Genomic DNA, 26,350 nt, shown 5'->3' with positions numbered 1-26,350 from the left:
TCCAGTTTATTTTCAAAATCAAAATATCGGCTTATAAATCGGCTCTTTTCGAGTTAATATCGGCATCGGCATCGGCCCCCAAAAAACCATATCGGTCGGGCTCTAGTAATGAATCCATCATGGTTATTAATTCAAGCTCAAGCATTATTCCAGAGGGAATATACAGTATGCTGGTGAGAAGAAAACCAACACATTCTTCAGAAACACACCAAAAAGAAAGAAGTGTGTGTGTTGTGCATTACAGGCTCAAAGTGGAAATGAAAGCACTGTGTCACTGTACTCACAGCAGGCCAGCATCCCTGTCACAATGCTGTTTGTAGTCCATACACAAATTCAAGCTTACCTTGCACCTCCAGCCATTGGTGGGTATTGTGTCCACAGTGGGCTGCAGGCAGAAGGTATGATAGCCTTTATCACACATGTCACACACCAGCATCTTGCTGTCATCCCCTGGGTTCCTACAAACCAGACGAAAAAAGAAAAGAAAAGAAAAAAGATAAAGATGGATTCCAGATACTACAGAAGTCCTAAGAGGCCATCGATTATGATTTTTCTGTCTTGTTTTCTAGGGATCAAGACTTCATTATCTTGTGATCTCGACATAACGAAAGTTGTTTTGTACAATCGTTGTTTGATTTAGAGTCTACTGTTGCTGTAACGAACACAACTTTGACTTGCATCTGACTGACAGATAAACCATGTGCTACTGTATGCTGTGGACAAGCTATTTCAGAAAATTTAGCTTTACTTAGTAATAACGTCTATAATAAATATATGTAAGATACTCATTCACTGTAGATTTTGTATGAGTCACTGTTAATCACTGAATTACATTTTACACATTTTTACATATATAAATCACTTTTCTTATCAATATACAGTACATTTAATGATTAACGATAAAGATTCAAAATAAGATGCACATTAAAAATATGTCATCAAAGCATGTCCTAGATAAATGTAATAATCCCTGCTTATTCACTTACAATCATGTACTTCAAAGATGCACAAATAAAGATATAGCTGCATCAGAATACTAAACAATGACGTCATCATTAGTTTTAATAAGCAGTAACTTTAGTATCACACCAAGCGTTAGTGAAATTGTGATGAGTCATGCATCCAGCAGTAAAGAATATAATGATAAAAAATACACTTTCAAGCAAAATAATTGTAACGATATGAACTCCCTATTCATTGGGAAGAAGGAGGCGGGAACCGGCGCACAATCAAAAACATTTTAATAATCAAAATTAAACACAAAACAGCGCGTCACCCCCTCACGGCGACTGACGCGCACAAATAAAAAGCAAACATAAAATAATATCCCAGGCCTGGTCCTCTCTCGTCCTTCACGGTCGTCGCTCCAGTTTTATATCCTTCCATCTCCTACGTGGGACTCGATACTGGCGGTGGGGCGCAGGTGCAGCTCATCTTCAATCACTACACCTGGCCTCACTCCTCGTTCCCACGCCTCTCGGCCCCGCCCCACTCGCCACATACCCCCATCGCCCCTCGCAGGCCGGGGGGTAGTCCCGAGACTGCGCTCTACTCCCCCCACCCCCCCGCACCCCTCCGGGGGGGGGGCCGCTCACGGGGACCTGCGGGAACCTGGGGGTAGGACAGACGAGCCGAGAGAAAAGGAGATGGAAGGAGGAGCAACAAGGACGAGAGAGGGGAGAGAGAGAAGAAAAAAAAAAAAAAAAAAAAAAATTCCGGTTCCCAGACGCACTGCTGCTCGGCCCTCCACCAGCTGGGTGATCTCCTCCGCGGTGCCTGGCGGTGGCACTGGACGGCCCTCGGCGGACGGCACGACACTCCTCCGCCGCCCAATGGACAGCGACGGCTCCTCCGATTTTGGGCAGCGGCAGGAGTCCCCCGTTCCCTGCCCCTCCGGATTCCATCACGGAGGCGGCAGGCTCCGGCCCCCTGGCGAACGGCGCCGACTCCGCCGCTCCCTCACGGACGGCAGCCGCCCCTCCATATCGTGGGCGGTCGGCAGCGAGCTCGCCCGTCCCCGGCAACTTGCTCCAGCCCACCGCCTCGAGCGTCCATGGCGGCACATACTTCGCTTGCTCGAGGGCACCGCGGATTCACCACAGCGGCGAGGGATCTTCAGCAGCGCGTCCCTCCTTCTCCCGGGCTTCGGCACCACTTTAACGATATGAACTCCCTATTCATTGGGAAGAAGGAGGCGGGAACCGGCGCACAATCAAAAACATTTTAATAATCAAAATTAAACACAAAACAGCACGTCAGCCCCTCACGGCGACTGACGCGCACAAATAAAAAGCAAACATAAAATAATATCCCAGGCCTGGTCCTCTCTCGTCCTTCACGGTCGTCGCTCCAGTTTTATATCCTTCCATCTCCTACGTGGGACTCGATACTGGCGGTGGGGCGCAGGTGCAGCTCATCTTCAATCACTACACCTGGCCTCACTCCTCGTTCCCACGCCTCTCGGCCCCGCCCCACTCGCCACAATAATCATTAGGGGTGCACTATAAATATCAGCATTGATTTGCGCAGTTTGTCAGTTAACAAAGGCTCTGTGTAGTAACAGCTGCTCTATGTGAAATCACGCACCTGATGGAATTTACCGCTGATTAGAGAACCGGCTTTACTGATGAGATGCGCATTAATTATCGGCCGATATTTATCGTGCACCCCTAATAATCATACTGATTCAAGCATTTAACATTTATAATTGAATTAAATATCAGTAAGGAATAATACTGCACAAATTATAGCAATCGCGGAGATGGTCCTTACTCTGTCCCAAATGTATACAGTGAAAGTACAATAAACAGTATATTACACCCCATCAGTTTTCAGTTCTATACTGCCACATGTCGGCACCTAGATTTGTCATTTAAAAATGTGAAAAAAAAAGCGCCCTGCAAACTTCGTCAATGTCGAATACGTGTTGTCTTTACTGTGTGGTACTTGTGTCTTTAAATTAAAAGCTTCATGCTTATTGGCTGCCAAAATGTGCAACAATAAATCACTATTAACATCAAAAGCAGTCGTTTAACTAATGAGCTCTCTTCCATTTTTATCTCCTATCGTTATTAAGGTATTCAAGTTTATAAGTGTGCTTAATCAAATGAACTTGATCCATTCAGAGACCATCTTAGGATAGATAATTAATCAAGCTTATTAACAGAGGTGTTATCTCCCCATTGTGTCAGATTGTTTTTTCAAAATCTAAAAGAATGTTTGGCCCAAACAATGTAAATTTAGCGAGTTTTCCTGAAGTGTTGATTAAATGTCCACATTTTTGTTGAAAATTAAAAAATCAATATTGGTCGAACACTAGTTTAATGACATATCGACTGATCTCCTGTCAAGATACCAGTGTCAGCCATTGAAAAAGACACTGTTAACCGCAACCACCCCTTATTACAACCTAATTCAACACTTACTCAGGCAAACATACACCCCATTACATTCTCTCCATGAGCAATAACACTTTCACTCTGGCTTTTCAGAGCCCAAACGTGTCGAAGTGGTAAATCAGAGGGAAGAAAGTGAGATTTATAGAGTTGAGAGGAGGTGAGGGTGACGTTCAGAAGATTTACCAATTTCCAGGACTATATTTTCAGCCAATGCAAATCCAAATGAAATGGGAACGTCATCTGATATTTACAACTTTGCCCAGCCATTACAGCCATTTTCACACTCCTTGATCGAGATGGATGTATGTTTTGCCTCTCCCAGCCCAACTGTATCTGATACCCAGCATCACTCTCTCAGCTAAGCAGCACATCACATGGGAGAATTCAGAGTTAAAAAAACACAATCCATTTTGACTACACTGCATTTTTACTCCACTGTCCTCAAGAGGTCCAGGTTCTGCGATCTACCGTATTCTGTCTCCTCAGAACAATATACAGATATAGAAAGGCTTGAACACACATTACAGGTGTCTAATGTCAGATGAAATGAATCTCCCAGCAGTCACAGTTAGCGTGTGGCTGGGATGAAAAAGCAGCTCAAAACTAAATTCCCTAAGGATAGTCTCGTTTTCATCCATGGCATAGATACTGACATAGAAACTCAATTGTCATTCTATTAAAACAACAATATGAGGCTGGCAAATGCAAAATAACTTTGGGTTTATTAAACTTAGTTTGTCAAAGGAAACATGAATCTGAAAGTAAAAACCCATTGAGTATAATGTCTAATGAGATCATTGAATTATTGAATAAAGGCTCAAATAGAATACACTTTCATATTTTCTGCACGGATTTGAACATTTGTGGATTTAAATACAGTAAAACAGAAACAGGAAAAAGAAAGCCAGAGGGAAAGAGGTCTGAACTTAATTACTCAACTGTGTTAGGTAATTAATGTCCAGGTGAGCTGGATACTCACTTGCATGTGAGGCAGACTTTGCACTCAGGACACTGCCAGCCGGCCCTCTTCAGTGGGGTGACAGTGATGTCCAGACATGTCCCATGGTAATGCTGGCCACAAGAGCAGCAGAAGAGCTGATCGAGCAAGTCCCCAGAATGATCACACACCAGACAGTTCACCGTATCTTTTGCTGAAAGGAAGAGTTCATATATAATGTGTCTCCATCTACACAAGGTATATCTCATGTATAGTAATTTATGATATGAACAGATATGATACAAATGGCTCCATCAGATTAAAACCGATTTATCATTTATATATATAAAAACATATATAAATATATATAAACGCTTCAACATTCTATGAAAGAATTAGCAGCAGGGAATGTGTGGAACAGAGAAACTCACATCGGACAAGGGCTTGTTGGATGTGATCCGGGCACAGAAGGGTGTATGCCTTTACGTCCTGGAAGGTTCCGGCAGCAGCTGCACAGGGGTAATGAAAGGAGCGCCCACAGCTCTCCTCACAGCACTTTATGGATGCTCCAAGGCGCTTACAGTATGCACAGCACTAAGTTAATACAGAAACATATACATTTATATGTCAGAGGTGAAGCTTCAGTTCAGTAAATACTCCATACCTCACTATTAGATTAGATTCATTTAGATTGGATTAATCTCGGGTCAGTATAGACAAGTGGTGTTTTTACTCGTCTCCAAAACTGCTCAAGTGTGAATAATCTTTTACATTAATAATTAGTTTGCCCTCATCAGGGTTTTCTTTAGATTATGTACAGATCGCTATTAACTAAACATTTGCGAGAGTGTTTTTCTGTTATCACCGTTACTGTTAATAACATATCTCTGGTGAGCAGGGGTAGTGGTCGACCAATATGGATTTTTTTAATGGCTGATGCCAGTATCTTAGGTTTGCCGAAGGTCGATATACAACTGTTAGATATGATATCACTATTCAAAGACAGTACACAACACATACATGACAATTACTGCAATTAAATGTATTTATTTATAAAATGAGAAATAATAAATCACAACTGGATAAACTAAATACATATTTACATTTAAATATAAATTTATGAATTCTGAAATCCTATTTTTACAGATTGTTAAAACATGAATAACAAAAAATAATAATAATAATAAAGTTAACACTGTAACCAACAATTCACTGATAAGTCTGTGTACACCGGGAATCTTTTTTCTCAAATACAGACAAGATATTGCTAATTTTAATAAAGTGAATATCCACAAACTGTTACACAAATAGTACACACGTTTCTATGCTACAAATGCCCACTTTATAAAACCTAACAGCTGGATTCAGCACTGTTGCCAGATTTGTCGAATTACATTAAGTATGTATTAGCCATTCCTTTCTACTATTAAAAATAAACCAGGTAAATGCTATAATAGCTTTTCATATACCATCTGATTGTTTTGTTTAACAGTTCCCAGATTAGCAGGAGCTTTACTCTCTGTTTAATAGTTCTGTCAATCAAAAAAAAAAAAAAAACACTGTTAATGGCTGACCCTGAATGATTAATATAATGCTTTCGTTTGCATGTTATTTTCTGTTAAAATGGCCAACTCACAATTTGTAACAATATAATATTTATACATTCAGAAACACAGGATGAAGTGTGGCACAAACACGTACTGAACCATGCACAGCAAACAGCTTATTTTCCGTGAGAAATCAAGTCACCATTAAGGTGTATTCACACATACTTGGTGTGACCTTTAAGATTTTAAAACAAAACAACACATGCCTCTGAACACCTTAACACAGTATATGTGAAAATTTAAACTGTGATGAAACACTTCTTTGCTTTTTATTTTATAAATCCCAGCATAGGTCAATGACCAATAAGACATAAGCTGTTGACCTCAAAGTACTAAGAACATAAAAAGGCACAATGACCACAAACAAACAACATAAGAAAATGCTGTGGTAAGCAATTTGTTTTACTTTTAAAACAAAAATCAATTCAATTTACACACACACACATACATATGTATATATTTTTTTATTATTATACATTTTTTTTTAACTTCTTTAGACCCGCTTGAGTAATAAGCAATAAAGGAAATTTACTTTGAAAACAAGTTATCTTTTAATTTAATATTTTTATATTAACATCAGGCTTTTAAAATAATATATGCAAAAAAAATGTACATTTGTTTTTGATGTAATATCAAAAATGCTGTGGTACATAAATGGTGAAAATGTTCAATCTGTTAATCGCTCTTATAATAGCCTTTTGAAGCAAGAGTGGGACAAAACTATAGACCCTGAACAGAAAGGTCATCATAACACGCTGTTCCTCTCACTGGTCCATTTGCTCATTACATACTTCCCTCTCTTTTGGCAGGTTTTTTTTATTTTTCTCAACCTTTATGATACATCCAATAAAGCATTCAACATCAAGGTGAATGTCATTCAAAATAAGGACTTGAAAACTGGCCAGACATTTGAATCACCACCATGGAAAAAGCACTCACACTTTGAGTAATAGAGGATACCAGGGCCTGAGAAAATGGCCTTAAACTAAAAATGTCTCTAGTCAGCAGTCTCTAGCTCTAGCGCTCTCATTCTTTAAAAACATTTGGTCTAAAGCCAAAATGCAACAATATGCAAATACCTTTTAACACTAAGCTTTAAGCAATTATCACCCAGGCGGTGAGCCCACTGGGGCTGACAGCAGCCTCTACCCACAATGCTCTTTTCTGAATCACTCTAAAGGACAGCCATATAGAGCTCTATGACCATGCTGTCCACTCTCAGGTCTAGGTGGGTGCTCTATTTCATGCCTCAAATAATGTATCAAAGAGAAACCATCCCCTCAGACATCTCCTTCATGGGTGGAAAAAGCTACAGCTGATACGTTATTGCTGCCAAGACTCCAAGGACACTATTATAAAGTAGAACAGCATTCCCTCCTTGAAATCCTATATGCAAAGAGGCATAATGGCAGCATTCCAAACGGAGCAGGCCAGTGATGAAAGATGCACTAAAGTGTTGGATGAGTGTACTGTACTGTGCACCATGTCAGCTGGTTTGTGTCTCGGTCAGTCAGTGTGTGGACTGCATTTATACAGTGTTTCTGTTTATAGAATCTGAAACGATTTACAGCTATTACCCTAAATAGAACTTAATCCTGGAAGTTGTTTATACACATTTGCATCTCATTTCTCGACTGTGAAGTCAACAACACATTACAAAATTGACCTGATTTACTATGCAAAAGCATGTTTTTGGTTTTATTGTGCATGATTTATTAAAACATTTCTTTGTAACCTATTACATTTGCTTTGAAGTGCAGACAAAATAATATTATGGGTTGTAAGCTAAATTAATGATGTAGCAACAGCAGATTATACGTGCAAATAAAGTCAGAGGAAGGTGATCTGGTGGAAAGGACTGTGTGCAGTTCAGGCCATCCTCAGCCCTCTGACCTTTACTATTTCACAGCTCAGCAAGTCTCACTGCCAGGACAAACCTACATCACAACAAAGTCCTTACTGGAGCAACTCAGCCATCTTGGCAATGACTTTAGGCAGTTGGGTCTTTCCTCAAATGGGGTACAAATTGGTGACCCATAGGAATTCTAACAATAAATATCATGCCGTTTGTTTTGAGAGCTATTATATATGCAATTTTATAACAAAAAAAATAACCCAACTTTAAAATGACAAAAAAAATATTGCTGTATTTTCCACAATTTTCAACAGTTAAAAAAAAAAAAAAAAAGTAATGTTACACTATTGTGACGCTAAGGAAACAACACCATTTGGACCCTTTCTCAATTTCTAGGTAGCATTATTGACTACATTTGTCAAGATCAACCATTCAACCTGTCGCCAAAGTTATTTTAAGAAAAAATATGAAATGCAAAACATAACATCTACAAACCAGCAGGCATATTTCAACTAAATTGCAGCCGTAGTGCTAAGAGCACACTGGCTGGCTGTGAGCTACTCTACATACAGCAGATCAACTGGGCTTGGTGTTAAGAAGAACAGGTCTACCCTGAGAGACCCCGGTCACCCCAGTAATAAACAGTAACAGAACATTAAGTCTGCTGGATTACTGAACAGCTTCTACGTGCAGGCGATAAAGCTGCTAAACGTGTACACTGCTCACAAAAGGGTCACTATATCCCCTTTCACACTGTGAAAGTATTCGGGCAAGTGTTCCCGGGTCGCTAGATTTTGTACTTTCACACTGCCAGTGATTACCCGGGATATGTGCGTGCTTTCACACACAAGCATGCACATATCACACACTTGAAGATCCCGTAACGACACGTGACATCAGGGCGTGACGTGTAATGTATGCGTCGAAAAAGTTAGGCACGTTATACTTTCACTGAAGCAAGCGAACGATCTCGGCGTCAGCGCGGAAAGTGAGGAACTAACTGATCTCTGCTTCATTACAGTTTGCACATATTTTTTTTTGTGCCGTTGATCTTTCAAAACAGCCTGTGAAAGAGTTGCGCGATAATGCGCGTAATCACTACAACATGGGATTAGATCTGGCTTTTGTTCACACAACGCTCGTCCCGGGATTGAACCCAGCAATGTTACTAGGTCCCCGACCCGGGTTCAATGCCGGAATCAATCCCGGGATGTCTTTGTTTTCACACAGAAGGCGACCTGGCAATGTTCTGGCATTTTGCCGGGTCCGACGTGCAGTGTGAAAGGGGCTTATGGCACTCGCATATAGGGAAAATCGAGTGAGATGTAGATCAAATTCATCAATTGGATAATTCATTTTTTGAACAACATTATCAGTTTCTGTTGCAGAAAAGCAGAGAAAAGTGTTCAAGACATACCAGATTAGTGAGTGCCAGAGGCAGAAAATCCAAAACAAAAGGACACTCTGCTTAATATAACTCATCTCACAGAAAACATGGACAATCACATTTAAAACTTACGTTTTGCAAAAACTGTATTTCATGCACAGTAGTATAACCACACATTTGGATGGATGCTGTGTGTTTTTCCTCAATAATCAGATCCCAGGTGAAGAGAATATGAAAAATTAATTACTCCTAATGTGCTTTCCCTGCCCGGGTTCCTTGTGCCCTTGTGTCTGCCACATTGCATTGTGTTAATTAGTGGAGTTGCACAAGAGATGGCTATGGCAGTGAACTAATCTGCTCCTAATTAGAAAATATTTTTAAGACCAGGGGAGCGATGCAACCTCTCCAGTCTCTTCCACTGCCAATAATAACCCCATTCATGATTAACTCTGAATACTTAATCAACAGTGAGTGCATTTTTCATTCCTCCACAAAACTACTCTCAGAGAAAGTTATGTCTCAAGTTTGTGACTGCCTTTTAAAAATACAAATTGGCGAAAACACGGGCCCACTAATAATCATTTGCCACTAAAATTATGTTAGATTGAGGGCTAAGTGAAGCTCTGCCAATTCAGCCCACACGTCCACAGAGAGAAATAATTGCATAAATGACTGTTACTATATAACCCGCCCATAAACAAGTAAACTGCAATCTTTTATTTACTTGAAATGTTGATAAGTCAATAAGAGTTTTTATTTATTTGTACTCATCTCATAAGTAATTTTTACTTTACAGTAATCACTTTCATGTGCAGCAGCAGTCATCTAATATATTCACTTAAAGTTAGTCTTTAAACATGAATAAATTGATACTGATAAATGTTATCTTTAAATCTCATTATAAAATGGTTTAATTGTAATAAAAGAGCTCTAGTTTTGTTTTGTGTTTCAGTTTTTTGAAAAGTGTATTTGTTGAGGACATTATGCCGCTCCTCTGCTTCCAACGTAACTGGTTGGAGGTCAGCAGGTTTACAAAAGAGAATAACTTTCACTGGTGAAAGCTCATGGAAAAAGGGCCAGATTGAGTGCTGGCATGTCGGTCGAAAAAGTTGATGGAACAGCCATTTCAAAGTTGAAAGCACGGAGAAATCCACCAACAAGACATTCAAACACAGTAGTGTGGGTGTCACTCACCTCTGTGCTCCCTGAGTCAATTGCCTTGTCCACATACAGCAGAGACTGTCCCTCCCCACGGCATACACCCTCAGACCAGGCTGCACAGCGCAGGTGAGCACAACACTGACCTGCAGGTTCAACAGAATAATAAACACCATTAGTCATCGAAAGATGCAAAAAGTGTTGCTAGAGTAGGGTTACCTACCAGTGGGGTCAAATAAAGACGCAACGTTAATATCATGGGGAAGGCCAATTTGGCCCAGTTCATCCCAGAACTTCTGGCCAGGCTCCTCAGCAGTGGGGTCTGTACTACCAGGAGCAGAGGTTGAGTGCAGGCCGCTGTCTGGAGAGCTGACCCTAAGGAAAGAAGCAAATGGACACATAAGGTTTAATCTGTAAAGACACTGAAAGAGTCACAAAAGAATATCTGAAGGTGACAGCAAAGTTGCCCTCTCCTCTGTGAGATTAAAAAAAATCACACGGCTATATTTCTGGATGTCAGCATCTGAGTCATGTTTCAAAAAAGCCTACGGTGCAACTACAACACCCATGAAGCCCCGTCTGCAACGGCGAGGTAGGGGGTTATCATACTTGGCTGCAACACAAGGACTAGCTGTTTAGAAGCAAAGTAAGAAAGAGACAAAGAAAGAGAGCCGGAAAGGGGGTGGGGGGCTGGAATGACTCGCTTCTTGGATGTGGCGCTGAGAGAGTGAGCTACAGAGACTCAGAGAAGCGGAAAAAAAGGAATTAACATTTAAAAAGGAAGCCGGTTTGAAGAGGGCCAGCCAGAAGTGGGTTGCAGAACGGCCAGGATGAAAGACTACTGTATGCGATCCCTCTTCTGTCCGGAACATCTGCATATATATATAAATATACCGTTTGGTGTGCAACTTCCTCTTTAAAAAAAACTAGCAACAAAGGAGGAGTGACATTAGGTACATGAGGATTATTGTAGAGATTGTTTCGATTCTGAAACAATTCCATTAATGTCTTTGGTTCATATTGTTGATTTAGGATTTGTGAGTTTTGGATTTTGTATTTTCTCAACATTTCATAAGAAAGGAATACGCTTACAAGAGTCATTTTCCTATTGAGGATCTGAATTAATTTAATTGGAAGTTTCAAGGCAGCATCATATGCATCCTTAACTGATAGGCCAGTCCAAGAATGCATTTAGAAATTGATACAGGATGGCCAGAAAGAAACACTGATTAAATTATTTTATTCTATTTAAACTGAACAGAGATGACATCACTGAATTCAATGATGAACTGCCTTTAACTGTCATTTTGCATTATTGACACACAAATGTTTTCCTTATGAATGTTGTTCAGTTGCTTTGACGCAATGTATTTTGTTTAAAGCGCTATATAAATAAAGGTGACTTGACCTGATTCACTCCTACCCACTACAGCAGATCTTACCAACACTGCTATCCGTACTGACTGACCGATCATCAATGTATCCCTCACTACTGGAAAATTTCCCACCATATTTAAACATGCTCTGGTAACCCCACTGCTCAAAAAAAAAAAAAAAAAACTAAGTCCAACAGACCAGTCTCTCTTCCTTTTCTGTCCAAAACTCTCAAAAGAGTTATGTTTAATCAGTTTTCAAATTCTAGATTTTGACATTCGCTTTCAGGGCTGCCACTAGAAATGCACCTCCCTATCACATTTGACTCCTACAAGTGTATGCTCCATTCTGCCAGCTAAGGTCTCTGAACAAGTGACACTATGTTGTTCCTTCAAAATGAGACACAAAGTCACTCTCAAAAACCTTCACCCTCTTTGCTCCTCTCCTCCATCCAAACTGCTGTCACCATCACAACTTTGCAACCACAAACCACCCCACACCCTTAAACTAAGGCACTTGCACTCACACGTGCGCACATACGCACACACACAAGCAAGCAAGCTTGCTTTGTAGCCTAGCTGTCTAATAAACCTGACATTGTATATTTCAAATTTATTGCTGGCACTGTGACAAACTTCTTTTGTTCCTCTTTTGTATTGTAAGTCACTTTTAATAAAAGTGTCTGCTAAATACATAAATGTAAAAGTAGCCCTGTTGACAATGGTTGGAGCTTTTTTTAGTTTCATTTAAGCCAAGAACACACTACATGACTGCCATGCCGATTTTGAATTTAATTTGGTCTTGATGATGGCTCGTGCCCAGTTGGACCAGGTCTGGTCCCTTTGGGCTCAGTCACTTTTAGATGTCGGCAGAAAAATTGCATAGTGCGTGGTGCCAAAAGATTATAATCTTAGAATTCAAAAACTAGTTGTTTTCACAAAGATTTTTTTTTTAACATGTTTAATATTTGCAACTGAAGTGAGCGATTGTAGGCTATGCATTCACTGTCAAAAATCAAAGTAATTTTATCAAATATATTGATATTTCCGGCAACAAGACGTTATTGAGACTTTGGCACTAAGTATATATTTTTTTTAAAATACAAAAATACAAAAGATCTAAATTCAAACCTACACTGTGGCTGTTTCCCACTTTGGCTCCATTACTTTGTAATTAACAGCAAAGAAGAAATACAAGCATAATGGTAGACCAACAACAAATCAGAGATTTGCCTGGAAACAGCTGTCAGCATGGAATGTAGTCATCGATCACGTTATCATTGCAGAACGCATATTGAGTCGGGGGCCTAACCTTTACGCTCAGATCACAGGTGGATTTCCCTCACCATATGAGTGAGAGAAAGAGCGGCTCTGGTGCAACCAGTTTTATGTCGACAAAACTCTCTTTAGACATTAAAAGTGCACTTTATGTGTATATGTTTGGTAGAAACATAAATCTGCACCTATGGCATGGATGACAAACCAAAACCTTGTCAGAGCTGTAATGCATCGCAGAAGTGTGCAAAATGTGTGCTTCCCACTCATCTACATTTTAAATAATGAACCCTAGCGCTTTAAATGTGAATGTGTCACGTGTGCGGGGCTCTGATTTTTTGATGAGAGGAAAAGTTGAGAAATCACTCCAGGTAAATTTTGAAGAGTACTACTAGGTTTATACATATGTTTGCACAAGAAGTCTGACAACAACCAGTGCTCCACACAGAGATCTGATCTCACACCATCATCCAGTCTGATAACTGACATGTCTGAGAATTGATTACTATAATCTGGTGACCATCCTTATTGGTTGGTGTCTGTCTTTGGAGACACAACACATCAAGGCAGCTCACTAGGTTTAAGAACAGATACACTTATGAAAATAATTTCACAGTGCTATCTGGACATATTCTTCAACGAATGAGGCAGTAACACATGTATCGTCTGTGGATCAGACAGTCTTAGAATGCACTGCGACAAGCTCAATTGTAAATAAACAAATCATTGGTGTTAGCCTTACAAATTTTGAAACTTTTGAGTCTGTGTCAGTCATTTTTTTTATGTCTGCAATTCCTCATGGTACAAAGCAAACTATCAGCAATGCTTTAAATGTGTGCTCCTCCTTAACAGTCTCCACCTTAAATTATATGCAGTGGTCCTCTTTCATTCTTTTAAGCTGTTATTGTTTTCACTCGCCTGTCAATAACTGGCACAGTTCCAGCTCAGATCGACCAATCAGATGTCTCCAACACAACAATCCACTGCCTGTTGGCAGGCTGCCAAAGACTGCACAGAGAGCATTACGTCACTATTCCTTGGGGAGCTATCTTATTGGTTGAGAAGAGCTGAGCAAATTAGGCACTCATCCAATGAGCCTGAGGGTGGCTGCAGACAGGAACTTTTGACAACAACAGGTCACGAGGAGCACTGTAAAAGACTGTCGGTGGACTTCTCCCTTATAGATCTCTCCTTTAACCCTCCATCTATTAACTAATCATCAGGCAATTCTGGCACCAAATTAACTGACCCAAATTGAATTGTGGGTTCAGATTCATTAGCAACTCCCAGTGTATTTGGGTCAAAGCACTCCATTCCTCTCCATCAGGGTGTGTGTGTGTTTGATGTTTTTCCTCAAGTTTGTTTTTTTAATTATTGTGCATAAAAAATAAACATTCTGAACTTTCATTTTGAAGCAACACTAGCATTGCACTCAGGATTATTTCAGCCCTGCGGGGTCACTTCTTTTTAAACAAGGGGCTTTTAGACCCCACATAAAAACAAAACCTGCAAACCCTCCTCAACTCTCACCTTTGCACAACCTCATTAACCATCACAGCTTAAAGCTATGTCAAACAGACACTTCAGAACTGTACCAAGCCACTTCCACAATGAATACCACATCCTGTACTTTATCATTCCGCATGCCACTTAAATACAAACAATGCAATAAGCCAAAACAAACTGTAATTATTTTTTTTTTCTTTTTAACAATTTCATCAACACAATGGTACTAAATGCTAGGGGCGATCCGAATAATCGGCTACCAATCGCTAGGGGCCAATAATCACTTTGGGAAGTTTGATTGGTGATCTCTATAAAGACCGATCTCATAAACTGATCTCAAGCTGAAGACACCAGGATGCCGTGAGAGGTTTGTCAGACATGCAGCAGCACTGCAGGTAAAATAATTATAATGCTGAAGGTGAGGTATAATTCATATTTCTTTATTAAATAAATTACATGGTAATTTGAAAACTTTCTGTGAGACGTAATTTCACAAACCGCGTAATTTCATAATTTCACAAACAGCGAGTCACTGTTTCTATTTACCTTTCAAAATACATAAATTAAGTTGTATTAACTTAATAAAATTGTCTTTTTAACTTTGGAAATTGGATAGTGGATTTCTAGTTCCCAGCATGCTTTGCATAGTACTAGATAAGGAGAGTAAATGGAGAAATTAATTGTTATTTTATGTATGTTAGTTTTTATTGTGAAGGGAAAGACCTATTGCATATAAATAAATTAGAATGTTGTGGAAAAGTTCATTTATTTCAGTAATTCAACTCAAATTGTGAAACTTGTGTATGCAGAATTTCAATGCACACAGACTGAAGTAGTTTAAGTCCTTGGTTCTTTTAAGTGTGTTGATTTTGGCTCACTTTTAACAAAAACCCACCAATTCTCAACCAATTAGAATACTTCATAAGACCAATATATATATATATAAACATTTTTAGTGAATTGTTGGCCATCTGGAAAGTATGTTAATTTACTATACATGTACTCAATACTTGGTAGGGGCTCCTTTTGCTTTTTTTACTGTTTCAATTTGGCGTGGTTTGGAGATGATATTTGTGGCACTGCTGAGGTGGTACGGAAGCCCAGGTTTCTTTGAAAGTGGCCTTAAGCTCATCTGCATTTATGGTCTCTTGTTTATCATCTTCCTCTTGACAATACCCCATAGATTCTCTATGCGGTTCAGGTCTGGTGAGTTTACTGGCCAGTAAGGGTGTAACGGTACATGTATTCGTACCGGACCATTTCGGTACAGGGCTTTCGGTACGGTGCACGTGTGCACCAAATGACCGAATGCAATATTTTGTGTGCGGAACATAGGTACATTTTTGTGTTTCCACATGTACATGTACATGAACATGAACATGTACAGACTGCCCTACACCAACATTGATCTCTAAACCTACCCGTCGACACTGTAACCTAAACCAATGAAATCGACTGCAGGGCGGGATTTCCGCTGAAGAATAAAAATAAAATAAAATAAAATAAAATCACACACCGTGTGCTGTGAACAACATACGCGGCATGCTTTAGCCCAGCCTCTCCCTAGCTAGCGTCTTGGCCAATGCAGACAAGCCCATAGACACTATGGACAAGCCGGAGCTTGAAGAGCCACCCATATCATTAAGGTCTCCTGTTTGGGAACACTTCGGTTTCTTTTTTATTTTATATATATTTTATTATATTTTAAAACAAATTGTAAAAAAAAAGTTTATAATAATAAACAACCTGCAGTTTAATGTTTGCATTTCTTTCCCTTACTTTACCAAAAATTAACCGAACCGTGACCTTAAAACCGAGGTACATGCCGAACCGTGATTTTTGCGTACCGTTACACCTCTACTGGCCAGTCAAGCACACTAACACCATGGTCATTTAACCAACTTTTGGTGCTTTTGGTAGTGTGGGCAGGTGTCAAATCCTGCTGGAAAATTTAATCAGCATCTTCAAAAAGAAGGAAGGAAGGAAGGAAGCATGAAGTGCTCCAATATTTCTTGGTAAACGGGTGCAGTGATTTTGGTTTTCCAAAAACGCAATAGACCAACTGTCATGATTCTACCCTCGTGTCCTTGATTTTCCCTAGTCTTGAGGCAGGATCATGACAGACCCGTGTTTTGTGTACAAGCACATGGCCTTGTCTTTGGGCCATGTGCTTGTGTTGTCTCGTTCCCTTGCCCCGCCCCCCTTGTTATCCTAGTCTTGTCGTGATTGTCCTATCTGTGCCACCTGTCGTGTCTTGATTAGTTCCCCTATTTAGATCTCCTAGTGTGCGCTGTCTTTCGTCGGTTCATTGTTCCTCCTTTGTGATTATTTACCAGATTGTGAGTGTCTCTAGATGTGTCTGTATCCCTGAAGTCCTTATATCCCAGAGGGTCGTGTCCTGGCCGTGGCAACCCTGGGGGATCAGGCAAGTCCCTCCCAGAATCCTGAGGCACCTCCCACTACCTTCAGTCTCCCCAACAAGCGAGGGAGACGGTTTTCATGGGAGTCAGCCTCTGAATCGTCGGCGTCAGAGTCCGCCCTGCCTGAGGCCGAACTTCCCCAACCCGTCTCTGTCCCAGCTGTGACCTCTGCACCGCGGCCTAGGAGGAAGAGGAGGAAGAAGGGGTCTCCCGGTCCTGCGACTCTGTCTCCTCCTGCAGCGGTGAGCGTGCCCGAGCCAGCAGCGGCGAGCCAGCAGCGGTGAGCGTGCCCGAGCCAGCAGGGGTGAGCGTGCCCGAGCCAGCAGCGGTGAGCGCTGGCGTGCCCGAGCCAGCAGCGATGAGCGCTGGCGTGCCCGAGCCAGCAGCGATGAGCGCTGGCGTGCCCGAGCCAGCAGCGGAGAACGCTGGCGTGCCCGAGCCGGTGAATAAGAGAACAGTTTTCAAGTCTGCAGTCATGAGGGCGGAGGAGAGAGCCGCGGCCGACTCTGCAGCAGAAACTTTAATACAGTCTGTCTCATCTCGTAAGGAGATGCCGGTTATTATTGCCGCCAAAGCCTTGTCTGATTATTTCTCTCGTCTCGTCCAGATCCTGCAAGTCCCTACCAGTCCTGTCCTGTCCCCAGACCCTGTCCCCAGAAATCCTGAGCTCGCCGTAGTTAGTGCAGTTCCTGACCCAGTTTCTGTCTCCCCTGATGTTGCCCCGTGTCCCGTGAGTGTTGCCCCGTGTCCCGTTAGCGTTGACCCGTGTCCAGCTGATGTTGTCATGTGTCCCGTTGATGTAGCCCCATGTCCCGTTGATGTAGCCCCATGTCCCGTTAATGTTGCCCCGTGTCCCGTAGATGTCCCGTGTCCTGTTGTCCCCCCGAGTCCCGCTGTTGTCGCCCCGTGTCCCGCTGTTGTTGCCCCGTGTCCCGCTGTTGTTGCCCCGTGTCCCGCTGTTGTTGCCCCGTGTCCCGCTGTTGTTGCCCCGTGTCCCGCTGTTGTTGCCCCGTGTCCCGCTGTTGTCGCCCCTCGTCCAGTCGATGTAGCCCCTCGTCCAGTCAATGTAGCCCCTCGTCCTGTAGATGTTGCCCCGTGTCCTGTGACCTCTCCTGCCAAGTCCTCGGTCAGTTGTCCTGAGACCACTCCCCACCCTAGACCACCCAGACCGGCCCGTACCCCCCGTCGTCAGCCTTCGTCCTGTCCTCCTAAGATTCCTAACCCACCCACCCACCCTGGTCTGTCCCCCATGAACTTTGTGGTCCCGCCTCCTCCCCTTCCCTGTTTGTTTTTTTTTTATTTGTCACCCTAACCCTGCCATTGTGTACTCATGTTTGCCTTTGTTGTTGTTTGTCATGTCTTGTTGGTTTGTGTCTGTGTCCCAGTCTGTCATGTCAGTCATGTCCCGTGTTTGATGTTCCCTTGAGGAGCGTCTGGAAGCCGCTCCTTAAGGGAGGGGTTCTGTCATGATTCTACCCTCGTGTCCTTGATTTTCCCTAGTCTTGAGGCAGGATCATGACAGACCCGTGTTTTGTGTACAAGCACATGGCCTTGTCTTTGGGCCATGTGCTTGTGTTGTCTCGTTCCCTTGCCCCGCCCCCCTTGTTATCCTAGTCTTGTCGGGATTGTCCTATCTGTGCCACCTGTCGTGTCTTGATTAGTTCCCCTATTTAGATCTCCTAGTGTGCGCTGTCTTTCGTCGGTTCATTGTTCCTCCTTTGTGATTATTTACCAGATTGTGAGTGTCTCTAGATGTGTCTGTATCCCTGAAGTCCTTATATAACCTTGAGTGTTTGTTTGTAGTAGTGTTTAAGAGTTTGTTTATCATGTCAATCCTGTCCTGTTAAGTTGTTTAGTTTCTGGCCTAGCCGTTGTTTTCCCCCTCGTGGGTTTTTGTTTTCCCTTTTTGTTAAATAAATCCTGTGTTTAGTTACTTCCTGTCTGCACCTGAGTTCCTCCTCGCCAAACCCTGACACCAACACCAGCAGATGACATTGCACCCCAAATCATCACAGACTGTGGAAACTTAACACTGGACTTCAAGCAACTTGGGCTATGAGCTTTTCCACCCTTCCTCCAGACTCTAGGACCTTGGTTTCCAAATGAAATACAAAACTTGCTCTAATCTGAAAAGAGGACTTTGGACCACTGGGCAACAGTCCAGTTCTTCTTCTCCTTAGCCCAGGTAAGACGCCTCTGACATTGTCTGTGGTTCAGGAGTGGCTTAACAAGAGGAAAACAACAACTGTCACCAAATTCCTTGACACATTGCCTTGATCCCAGCCTCAGTGCACTCCTTGTAAGGTTCATTCAAATTCTTGAATTGATTTTGCTTGATAATCCTCATAATGCTGCGGTTCTCTCGCTTGCTTGTGCATCTTTTTCTTCCACACTTTTTCCTTCCACTCAACTTTCTGTTAACATTCGTGGATACAGCACTCTGTGAAGCCTCTTTGGCAATGAATGTTTGCGGGAAGGGTGTCAATGATTGTCTTCTGGACAACTGTCAGATCAGCAGTCTTCCCCATGATTGTGTAGCCTAGTGAACCAAACTGAAAGACCATTTTGAACACTTAGGAAACCTTTTGCAGGTGTTTTGTGATGATTAGCTGATTGGCATGTCAAAATATTCTAATTTGTTGAGTGAACTGGTGGGTTTTTGTTAAATGTGAGCCAAATTATCACAATTAAAAGAACCAAAGACTTAAACCACTTCAGCCTGTGTGCATTTAATTGATTTAATACACTAGTTTCACAATTTCAGTTGACTTACTGAAATAAGTGAACTTTTCCATGACATTCTAATTTATTGAGATGCACCTGTATGTTTAACTTTTAAAATAGTTATGTTATGTTGAAGTTTTTATAGTTACCATTGTGCTGAAGAGGAGACTGCATGAAGGTAAACATTACACTGACTCTGTTAGCAATGAGTTAGTTGCATTTAGCATGTGCTATGATAGCTATGGATTTGAACTGATACAAATTTTATATAAATTGGTTCCAGGCCAACAAATCCATTAGCTGGAGCAACTTAATTTTTTGAGTCACAGTCATAAGGGTCAATGTTTCGAAATTGAGACTTATGCATCATCTGAAAGCTGATTAAATAAGAATACAAAATGCAAAATTGAGAGAAAGCAGGAATTTTTTGTTTTGTTTTCTTTCTTTTTTTTTAATCAATGCTTTGTGAAAAAAATAAATAAATAGACAAACCACATACAATGCAGGCCAAGAGTGAGGCTTTCTAGCGGTGCAAAGCCCTGTTCGGTCACACATTTCACACAGCCATTGCGATGGTCCTGACAGGAGTCACTTAAGAGGGGAATTCCCCCCATATTAAAAAAATGAAATTCAGGCCCTGAATGAATGTCTGTAAAATATCTGAATGGAGCATCACTATAAATAATTCTACACAATAAAAATAAGGCTTCAAAAAGATTGGTATTGGTGATCCTGTGATAGACGATTGGTTGCTGATCAAATCCTGATCGAAGCACCCTTGGTAAATGCAAGTAATTTTTAACAGTTGAATTGAATCCTAACCTGACATATAAATTGATCACTCATGGCGTTGGATGCTTGGAAAAAAAAAAAAAAAAAAAAAAAAAATAGTAGTGACACGACATCAATGAATGTGCATAAATTTGCATCTTTATTGCAATCCTTTTTTTTTCTTCTTTTTTTTCTCTATTTAAGCCATCTTTGGAGAACATTCACCAGACAACTGCAGTAACAACTCACTTTTTCAGGCCACTCCCATGATGCCCTGGGCTGCGGTTGTTGTCATTGTCATCAAAATCATTGTCGTCGTCATGGTAATCGTCGTCCTTCTCAGAGCTGCCTCGGCGGTTCTGGATGTGCAGGGGGACATAACCAGGCGTGGGTCCAAACAGTTTCAACTCACCCTGACCCAAGAGACTCTTTTCTCCACAGTAGCAGAAGGCACATAGCTTTTCTCTAAGAGGGACAAGAGAAGATAAATACTTTTCAGACTTTCTACTCGATCAGAAACATAACCCAAGTAAACATTCTTAAGTATACAAATGTAGATGTGAATGCCTGGCCAGCATCCATTGGAGCAAGTGCAAGCTCCATTTTTCATACTTAAAGTGCAATGATAAGAATGCAATGTGCAACTCCATTGACACATTTTGTATGGCAAGGAAAACTGAATTTGACCTTTCATTTGCCAGAAGCTGCTGCATTCAAGAACTTTGGTAGTGTTATGTTCCAAGTCATTAAGCAGTTCTGCATCCAATCCTCAATGTACTATTTATGCAACAATCTGACTAGTAATGGGTTTCAGTCCATACCCAGTGACAGACTGGGAGACCAAACTCTAAGAGGATTACAGAAGAGGATATAACATCCTTGGATGGCTCCGACGATAAAATCACACTACAAATCAGTCAAGTGACAAGAGCTCCTAATCAACCTACAACTGCCATCTTTGTTCAAACCCTGTCTGAAAGATAGGGCTCCATGAAACAACATGATACAATATATATTGCGATTTGGCTTAACGTGATAATGTGATGGCAAAGGCTGCGATTCAATTTGTAAATATGATATATTAAATATATCTCAGAGTCTTGGTTCAATTCATGTGAATGGAGCCATTGAGATACTGAAACCGCATCATGAGCTGCATGCAAGTACTGTGCTTCATTCTAAAACACAGCATATCAGACTAAATCAAAGCATTTTGTCATCTGATAATGGTTTCAAGCCATACAGTGATTTAAATATTTTAATAGTGCAGCCCTATTTATTTATTTTTAGTATACATACACACACACACACACACACATTTATATATGTATTACCTTTTCACCAACTCGCGCACCTCCCTTTTAGAAACCCTATGTAAAATTGTTTATTTAAAGTAGGGCTGGGCAAGTTGCCAACAATGCCAACAATTATTTTATCGTGTATAAACACAGGGTTTTTTTTATTATGAAAGTAACACACGTCCATCTCACAATATATTGCTTTACAGAAGGTGCCTGTTATAATGTTATGATCAAGGCTCTGGACTCTGAATATAACTTGTTTTTCTGTAACAAACTATAAAATATTTTCTATAAAAATGTTCATGTCCTGGCAGTGACATGTTGACTTGTTTTATATTTAATTTAATTACATTAATGTTATAAATTGAGATTTAGGCTACAATAAATATTTTAACTGCTATTGTGCAAAAGGAAAACTGCTGTAAAAAGCATCTTATTTGTTTGAAGTGTTTACAAACCAAATGTTACTACACTTTTGTTCATATAGCAGTAGGCCTACATTTAAATGAAAAAAGTGCACAATACAGTACTTTAAAATGCATTATTAGTTTAGTGCATAATGTGATTAATCGCAGACAATAATGCAATTAATCAAGATTAAAAAATTAAATCGTTGCCCAGCAATATTACATAAAATGTGTCCATTTATTTAACAGTATTTTAAGCTATTTTTGGATTTTGGCCCAGTAAGTACAGAATTTCACTTTTGTTGTATTGCTAACAAAACTATGCAATGAAAAATTACACAACTGCCTCATTCTCTAGTAAATTAAAGGTGGGGTATGTATTTTTTCAAAAACGCTCAGGCCAAGTACCAAAATAAACTAGTAGCCTATCAAAATGAAGGGACGTGTCTACTCATGATGCAGAGGAGAGAACGTTCGGTGCACAGGAAGGACATTAGCCGAGCGACGTCAGAGAGCATCCAAAACTCCTCTACTGTCGGTTTCAAGCGTCAGCTCCCAAAGTGTGCCTGAAAAGTTTAATACACCAGATTTTGTCAAAATCGTTGCCTGGGTTCCATACGAATCTGTGGGGCGGAGCTATCAAAACAGGGGCGAGACCCTTTTGGGGTGCGTCATGTTTGTTTTGGTGATTTGAAATATCAACATCGGCTACCAGAAATCACTTACCCCACCTTTAATTACTGTCTGACTGCAAAAGTTCTCACAGTGGAGCCATGCATGTTCTTGTACAGATGTCACCCTGAGAAACAATTAGCATCCAAACTGCACTGAAACTGCATCACCAGTCAGAACAGTCATGATTTGTGTGTGTTTGTGTGTGTGTATTTGTTTTTTGTTATTGGGTTTTTCAGCTTGGGTTTTTCTATTTACTTGTATTTGCCGACAATATTTTGCTCGTAAATATTGTGATTATGGGAAATCTTACTGAAATGTCAAAACTGTCAGTGCATTCTCATTAGAGTTCATTTATTTTCTCAAACACCCTTTATCTGTTCGTTGTGCGGCCCTTGACTGCTGCTGTCAGTGGGAGATGTGATGCACATGCAGTACTGGTTGAAGGGGTGTCTCCTCTTGCACATTTTGCAAATGGTGCAGCACATTAGCGAGTGCACAATCTGTGCTAATTGGGAATCCAAATAGAGAGTTCCCTCACCCCCTCCCAGCGGTAGCTGTTGCCATGTGTATGTGTGTGTTTGTGTGTGTGTGCGCGCGCAGGATTCTGCTTTTTGGGATTTTCAAGAATGATATGCGTATGTTTTAAACTGAATTGTAGGTTATTATGTTTGACACAACTGAAAAATAAATCATCCAGTGAGGAAGTGTGCGACCGATTATGTCCATGATTCACACCAATCGACCAATCAAGTTCTATCCAGACTGATTAACAAAGAATATTCAATTCTACAAAATGAAGTCAATTAACAATTGATAGGTGCACAGGAAACAGAGACCACTCAAGGTGAGTTTCTCTCAAACTCAAGGAAAATTAAAACAATTACTGCTCACTGTCAATTAGTGCATACTAGGGCTGGGCGATATATACGATATGATCATGCGCATCTAATCAGTTAAGCTGCTTCCATGATTACCGCTAAATCGATATCACCTGCTTATAATTGGAGTTGCATTTAAAAGACAGAGCCGTAGATCGCTGACAAGCTATGCAATATCGTATTCATTATCGAAGGCGATTCATCTGGGATAATGAACGCAATATTGCATAGCTTGTCAACGGGTCTGTCTATTAAATGCTGCTCCATTTAAAAGTAGGTGATGGCGATTAAGCTGTAATCAAAGAGCCAGATTTACTGACTAGATGTGCATGATCATATCGTTAGATATATCGCCCAGCCCTAGTGCATAGATATCAAAAAGGTTTAATAACAAAGTTTCGGTTGCATGACCTTCATCAGGTAGCATTCTATAAAATGAACAGCCTCAACAACCAAATCCTTTATCAATTAGATAAAGAATCACATATTTCTCTCTCTTGTCACATATAATTCACAAAATAAAACACAAACATATATACAGTACACTACAAGTCAAAAGTTTGGAATAATTAAGATGCATTAAAGTCTCTAAAGAGCATAAATTTTCATGTTTTTTGGGACTAATACAATTTATATCGACTAACCCTCTTCTCGTCGGCTAATGGTTAGTCAACTATTAGGGGGCAGCCCTAGAAACAATATAACAACTTTAAGTGTTTTTTTCTTTTTTTGGATCATGTGAAATCTAATTTATTCCTGTAATTGCAAAGATGCCATTCAATCTTTTCATTCTTCAGTGTCACATGATCCTTCAGAAATCATTGTAATATGTTTATTTGGTGCTCAAATTCTGGTTAAAAATAACAACTTTTGACCGGTAGTATATATACCAAAGGTGCAGGGAACACATTTGCATACACAAATCACTTTCTCCATGACCCTCATGATGCCTGCAGTGTTTACCAATCTTTGATGAATGATGATCCTAAAATAAGTTGACTAATAAAAAAAATAAAACCAAGATAAAACCAAAATATACATGCGATATAATTTTTTTACTACATTATTACAGTTACTGTAATGTATCTATACCTTGATCAGACATATACTTTGATTTAAATAAATTATGAATGTATAAAACAGCAACAACAAACTGTATTAGTTATTACATTTCTGATTGCATAAGTGATATTTAAACTGAAAAATATGTGCTAACATTAAGTGTAACTAGAACATGAAAAGAATGAGGACTTTTTTCACCACGGCACGCCACTAAAACAAACAAACAGGCAACTAGAGGCTTTTGTTGACCTGACATACACTTCATCTTTGTTTTCTAAAACCCTATTGACCCTACCTTGTACAATTTCTTCTGTCCAAATATTGCTCATCAGCACACTGTGTTTGTCTGAACTCTCTCACTCTCTTAAGGGTGACATTAACTTGCCGCTCAACCTTTAAATGTCCACATACTGGCAGCTTTGAATCAGCAAAGAGAGTGTGTGTGTGTGTGTGTGTGTGTGTGTGTAGCCCATTCAACACTGCACATTGGTTCTGGAAAATTGCACGATTGCCTTCTGTCTGAACACAAACATGTCCCGGAATTGATTCCGCGTGCAACTCTTTTGCTGGGTTTTTCAAAGGCAGATCAATGTTCGTGCAGAAAAAAATATGTGCAAACTGTTCGCCAGTTTACGTGAAAGTTAACGTGCGTGGCGTTTTTGAATCATACATTACACGTCACATCCTGATCTCACATGCCATTACTGGACCTTTACGGATTGTGTGTGAATGTATGGACAGATTTCGGGAAATTCACTAGCAGTGTGAATGAACCATAATCGAACAATCCGGGAACAATTGCCGGGACACGTTACCCGTGTATTATCCGAAATCTCTGTGAAAGGGGCTTGTGTGTGTGTGTTTGACACCAACCTAGTTTTGGCTTTTCTGGTGGTGGAGGCAGAGTAGCCAGCAGAGTCTTCTGACACGGAGCGCTGGAAGAGCAGGGACAGAGGCCTCTCGTCTCTGGGGCTGAGATCCAGAGGCTCGAGGAAATCATCATCCATTTCTGGCTCCACCACATCTATGAATTCAGACAGGACAGTCACAATTTTATTATAATTTTTGTGAATTATTAAAATGTCCATGATCAGCTCTCATGAAGAGATCATTAGTATTGTGTTGAAGTGCATTCTATCAGTTGCAGTTCAATGGCAGTTTTCTGATTAGTATTATCATTTTTGATCATCACTTCTATTGCAGTATAGCCCACAGATCATTTATAATACCTCGCTGCAAATGCCCCTTTTTACTGGAAACAAAAATTTCTTTGTGTTTCTTTAAATGCAAATAAGCTGCTGGTCTCCACCCCTTTTCCAGAAAAGGCTATGCCTTGACAGCTCATGCCTAGGTTACTATGACAACAATAAACAAAACAACGGTTTGTTTATGCCTATCATTCCTGTTTCACTGACATGTTTCAGTTCTTCATCATCATGAAACGTTTATTATCTGCATGCATTTGAAATATTATCAGTTTAATCTTCCGATATATGGTTTTCTGAGCTGCAAACTCATGCATCAGCTGTCAAATACACATTATGTTATGAAAAAAAAAAAGTTTACAAAGTTATCTTTCAACATCAACAACAAGTGTATCAGCATATAAGATCTGT

The 26,350-nt window shown here is 40.5% G+C and overlaps 1 protein-coding gene across 8 annotated transcripts in view; it reads right to left on the bottom strand.

The window, feature by feature from the left end:
* Nucleotides 1-26,350, bottom strand: part of LOC127946125 (histone-lysine N-methyltransferase 2C) — a 155,560-nt gene that overhangs the window by 75,492 nt on the left and 53,718 nt on the right. For all 8 annotated transcript variants that reach the window (XM_052542427.1, XM_052542426.1, XM_052542431.1 and 5 more), the window contains exons 4-10: nucleotides 25,608-25,758; nucleotides 20,661-20,876; nucleotides 10,566-10,717; nucleotides 10,379-10,488; nucleotides 4,767-4,929; nucleotides 4,378-4,549; nucleotides 344-458 (exon numbers count right to left, since the gene is read on the bottom strand). In XM_052542427.1, the coding sequence (XP_052398387.1) occupies nucleotides 344-458; nucleotides 4,378-4,549; nucleotides 4,767-4,929; nucleotides 10,379-10,488; nucleotides 10,566-10,717; nucleotides 20,661-20,876; nucleotides 25,608-25,758 (1,079 nt within the window). The remainder of the gene's footprint in view (nucleotides 1-343; nucleotides 459-4,377; nucleotides 4,550-4,766; nucleotides 4,930-10,378; nucleotides 10,489-10,565; nucleotides 10,718-20,660; nucleotides 20,877-25,607; nucleotides 25,759-26,350) is intronic.

This window comes from Carassius gibelio, chromosome A24, assembly GCF_023724105.1.
Source record: "Carassius gibelio isolate Cgi1373 ecotype wild population from Czech Republic chromosome A24, carGib1.2-hapl.c, whole genome shotgun sequence".
NCBI classification, from domain to species: Eukaryota; Metazoa; Chordata; class Actinopteri; order Cypriniformes; family Cyprinidae; genus Carassius; species Carassius gibelio.
The sequence above is the reverse complement of the archived record's forward strand: the minus strand, read 5'-3'. Positions and strand labels throughout refer to the sequence as shown.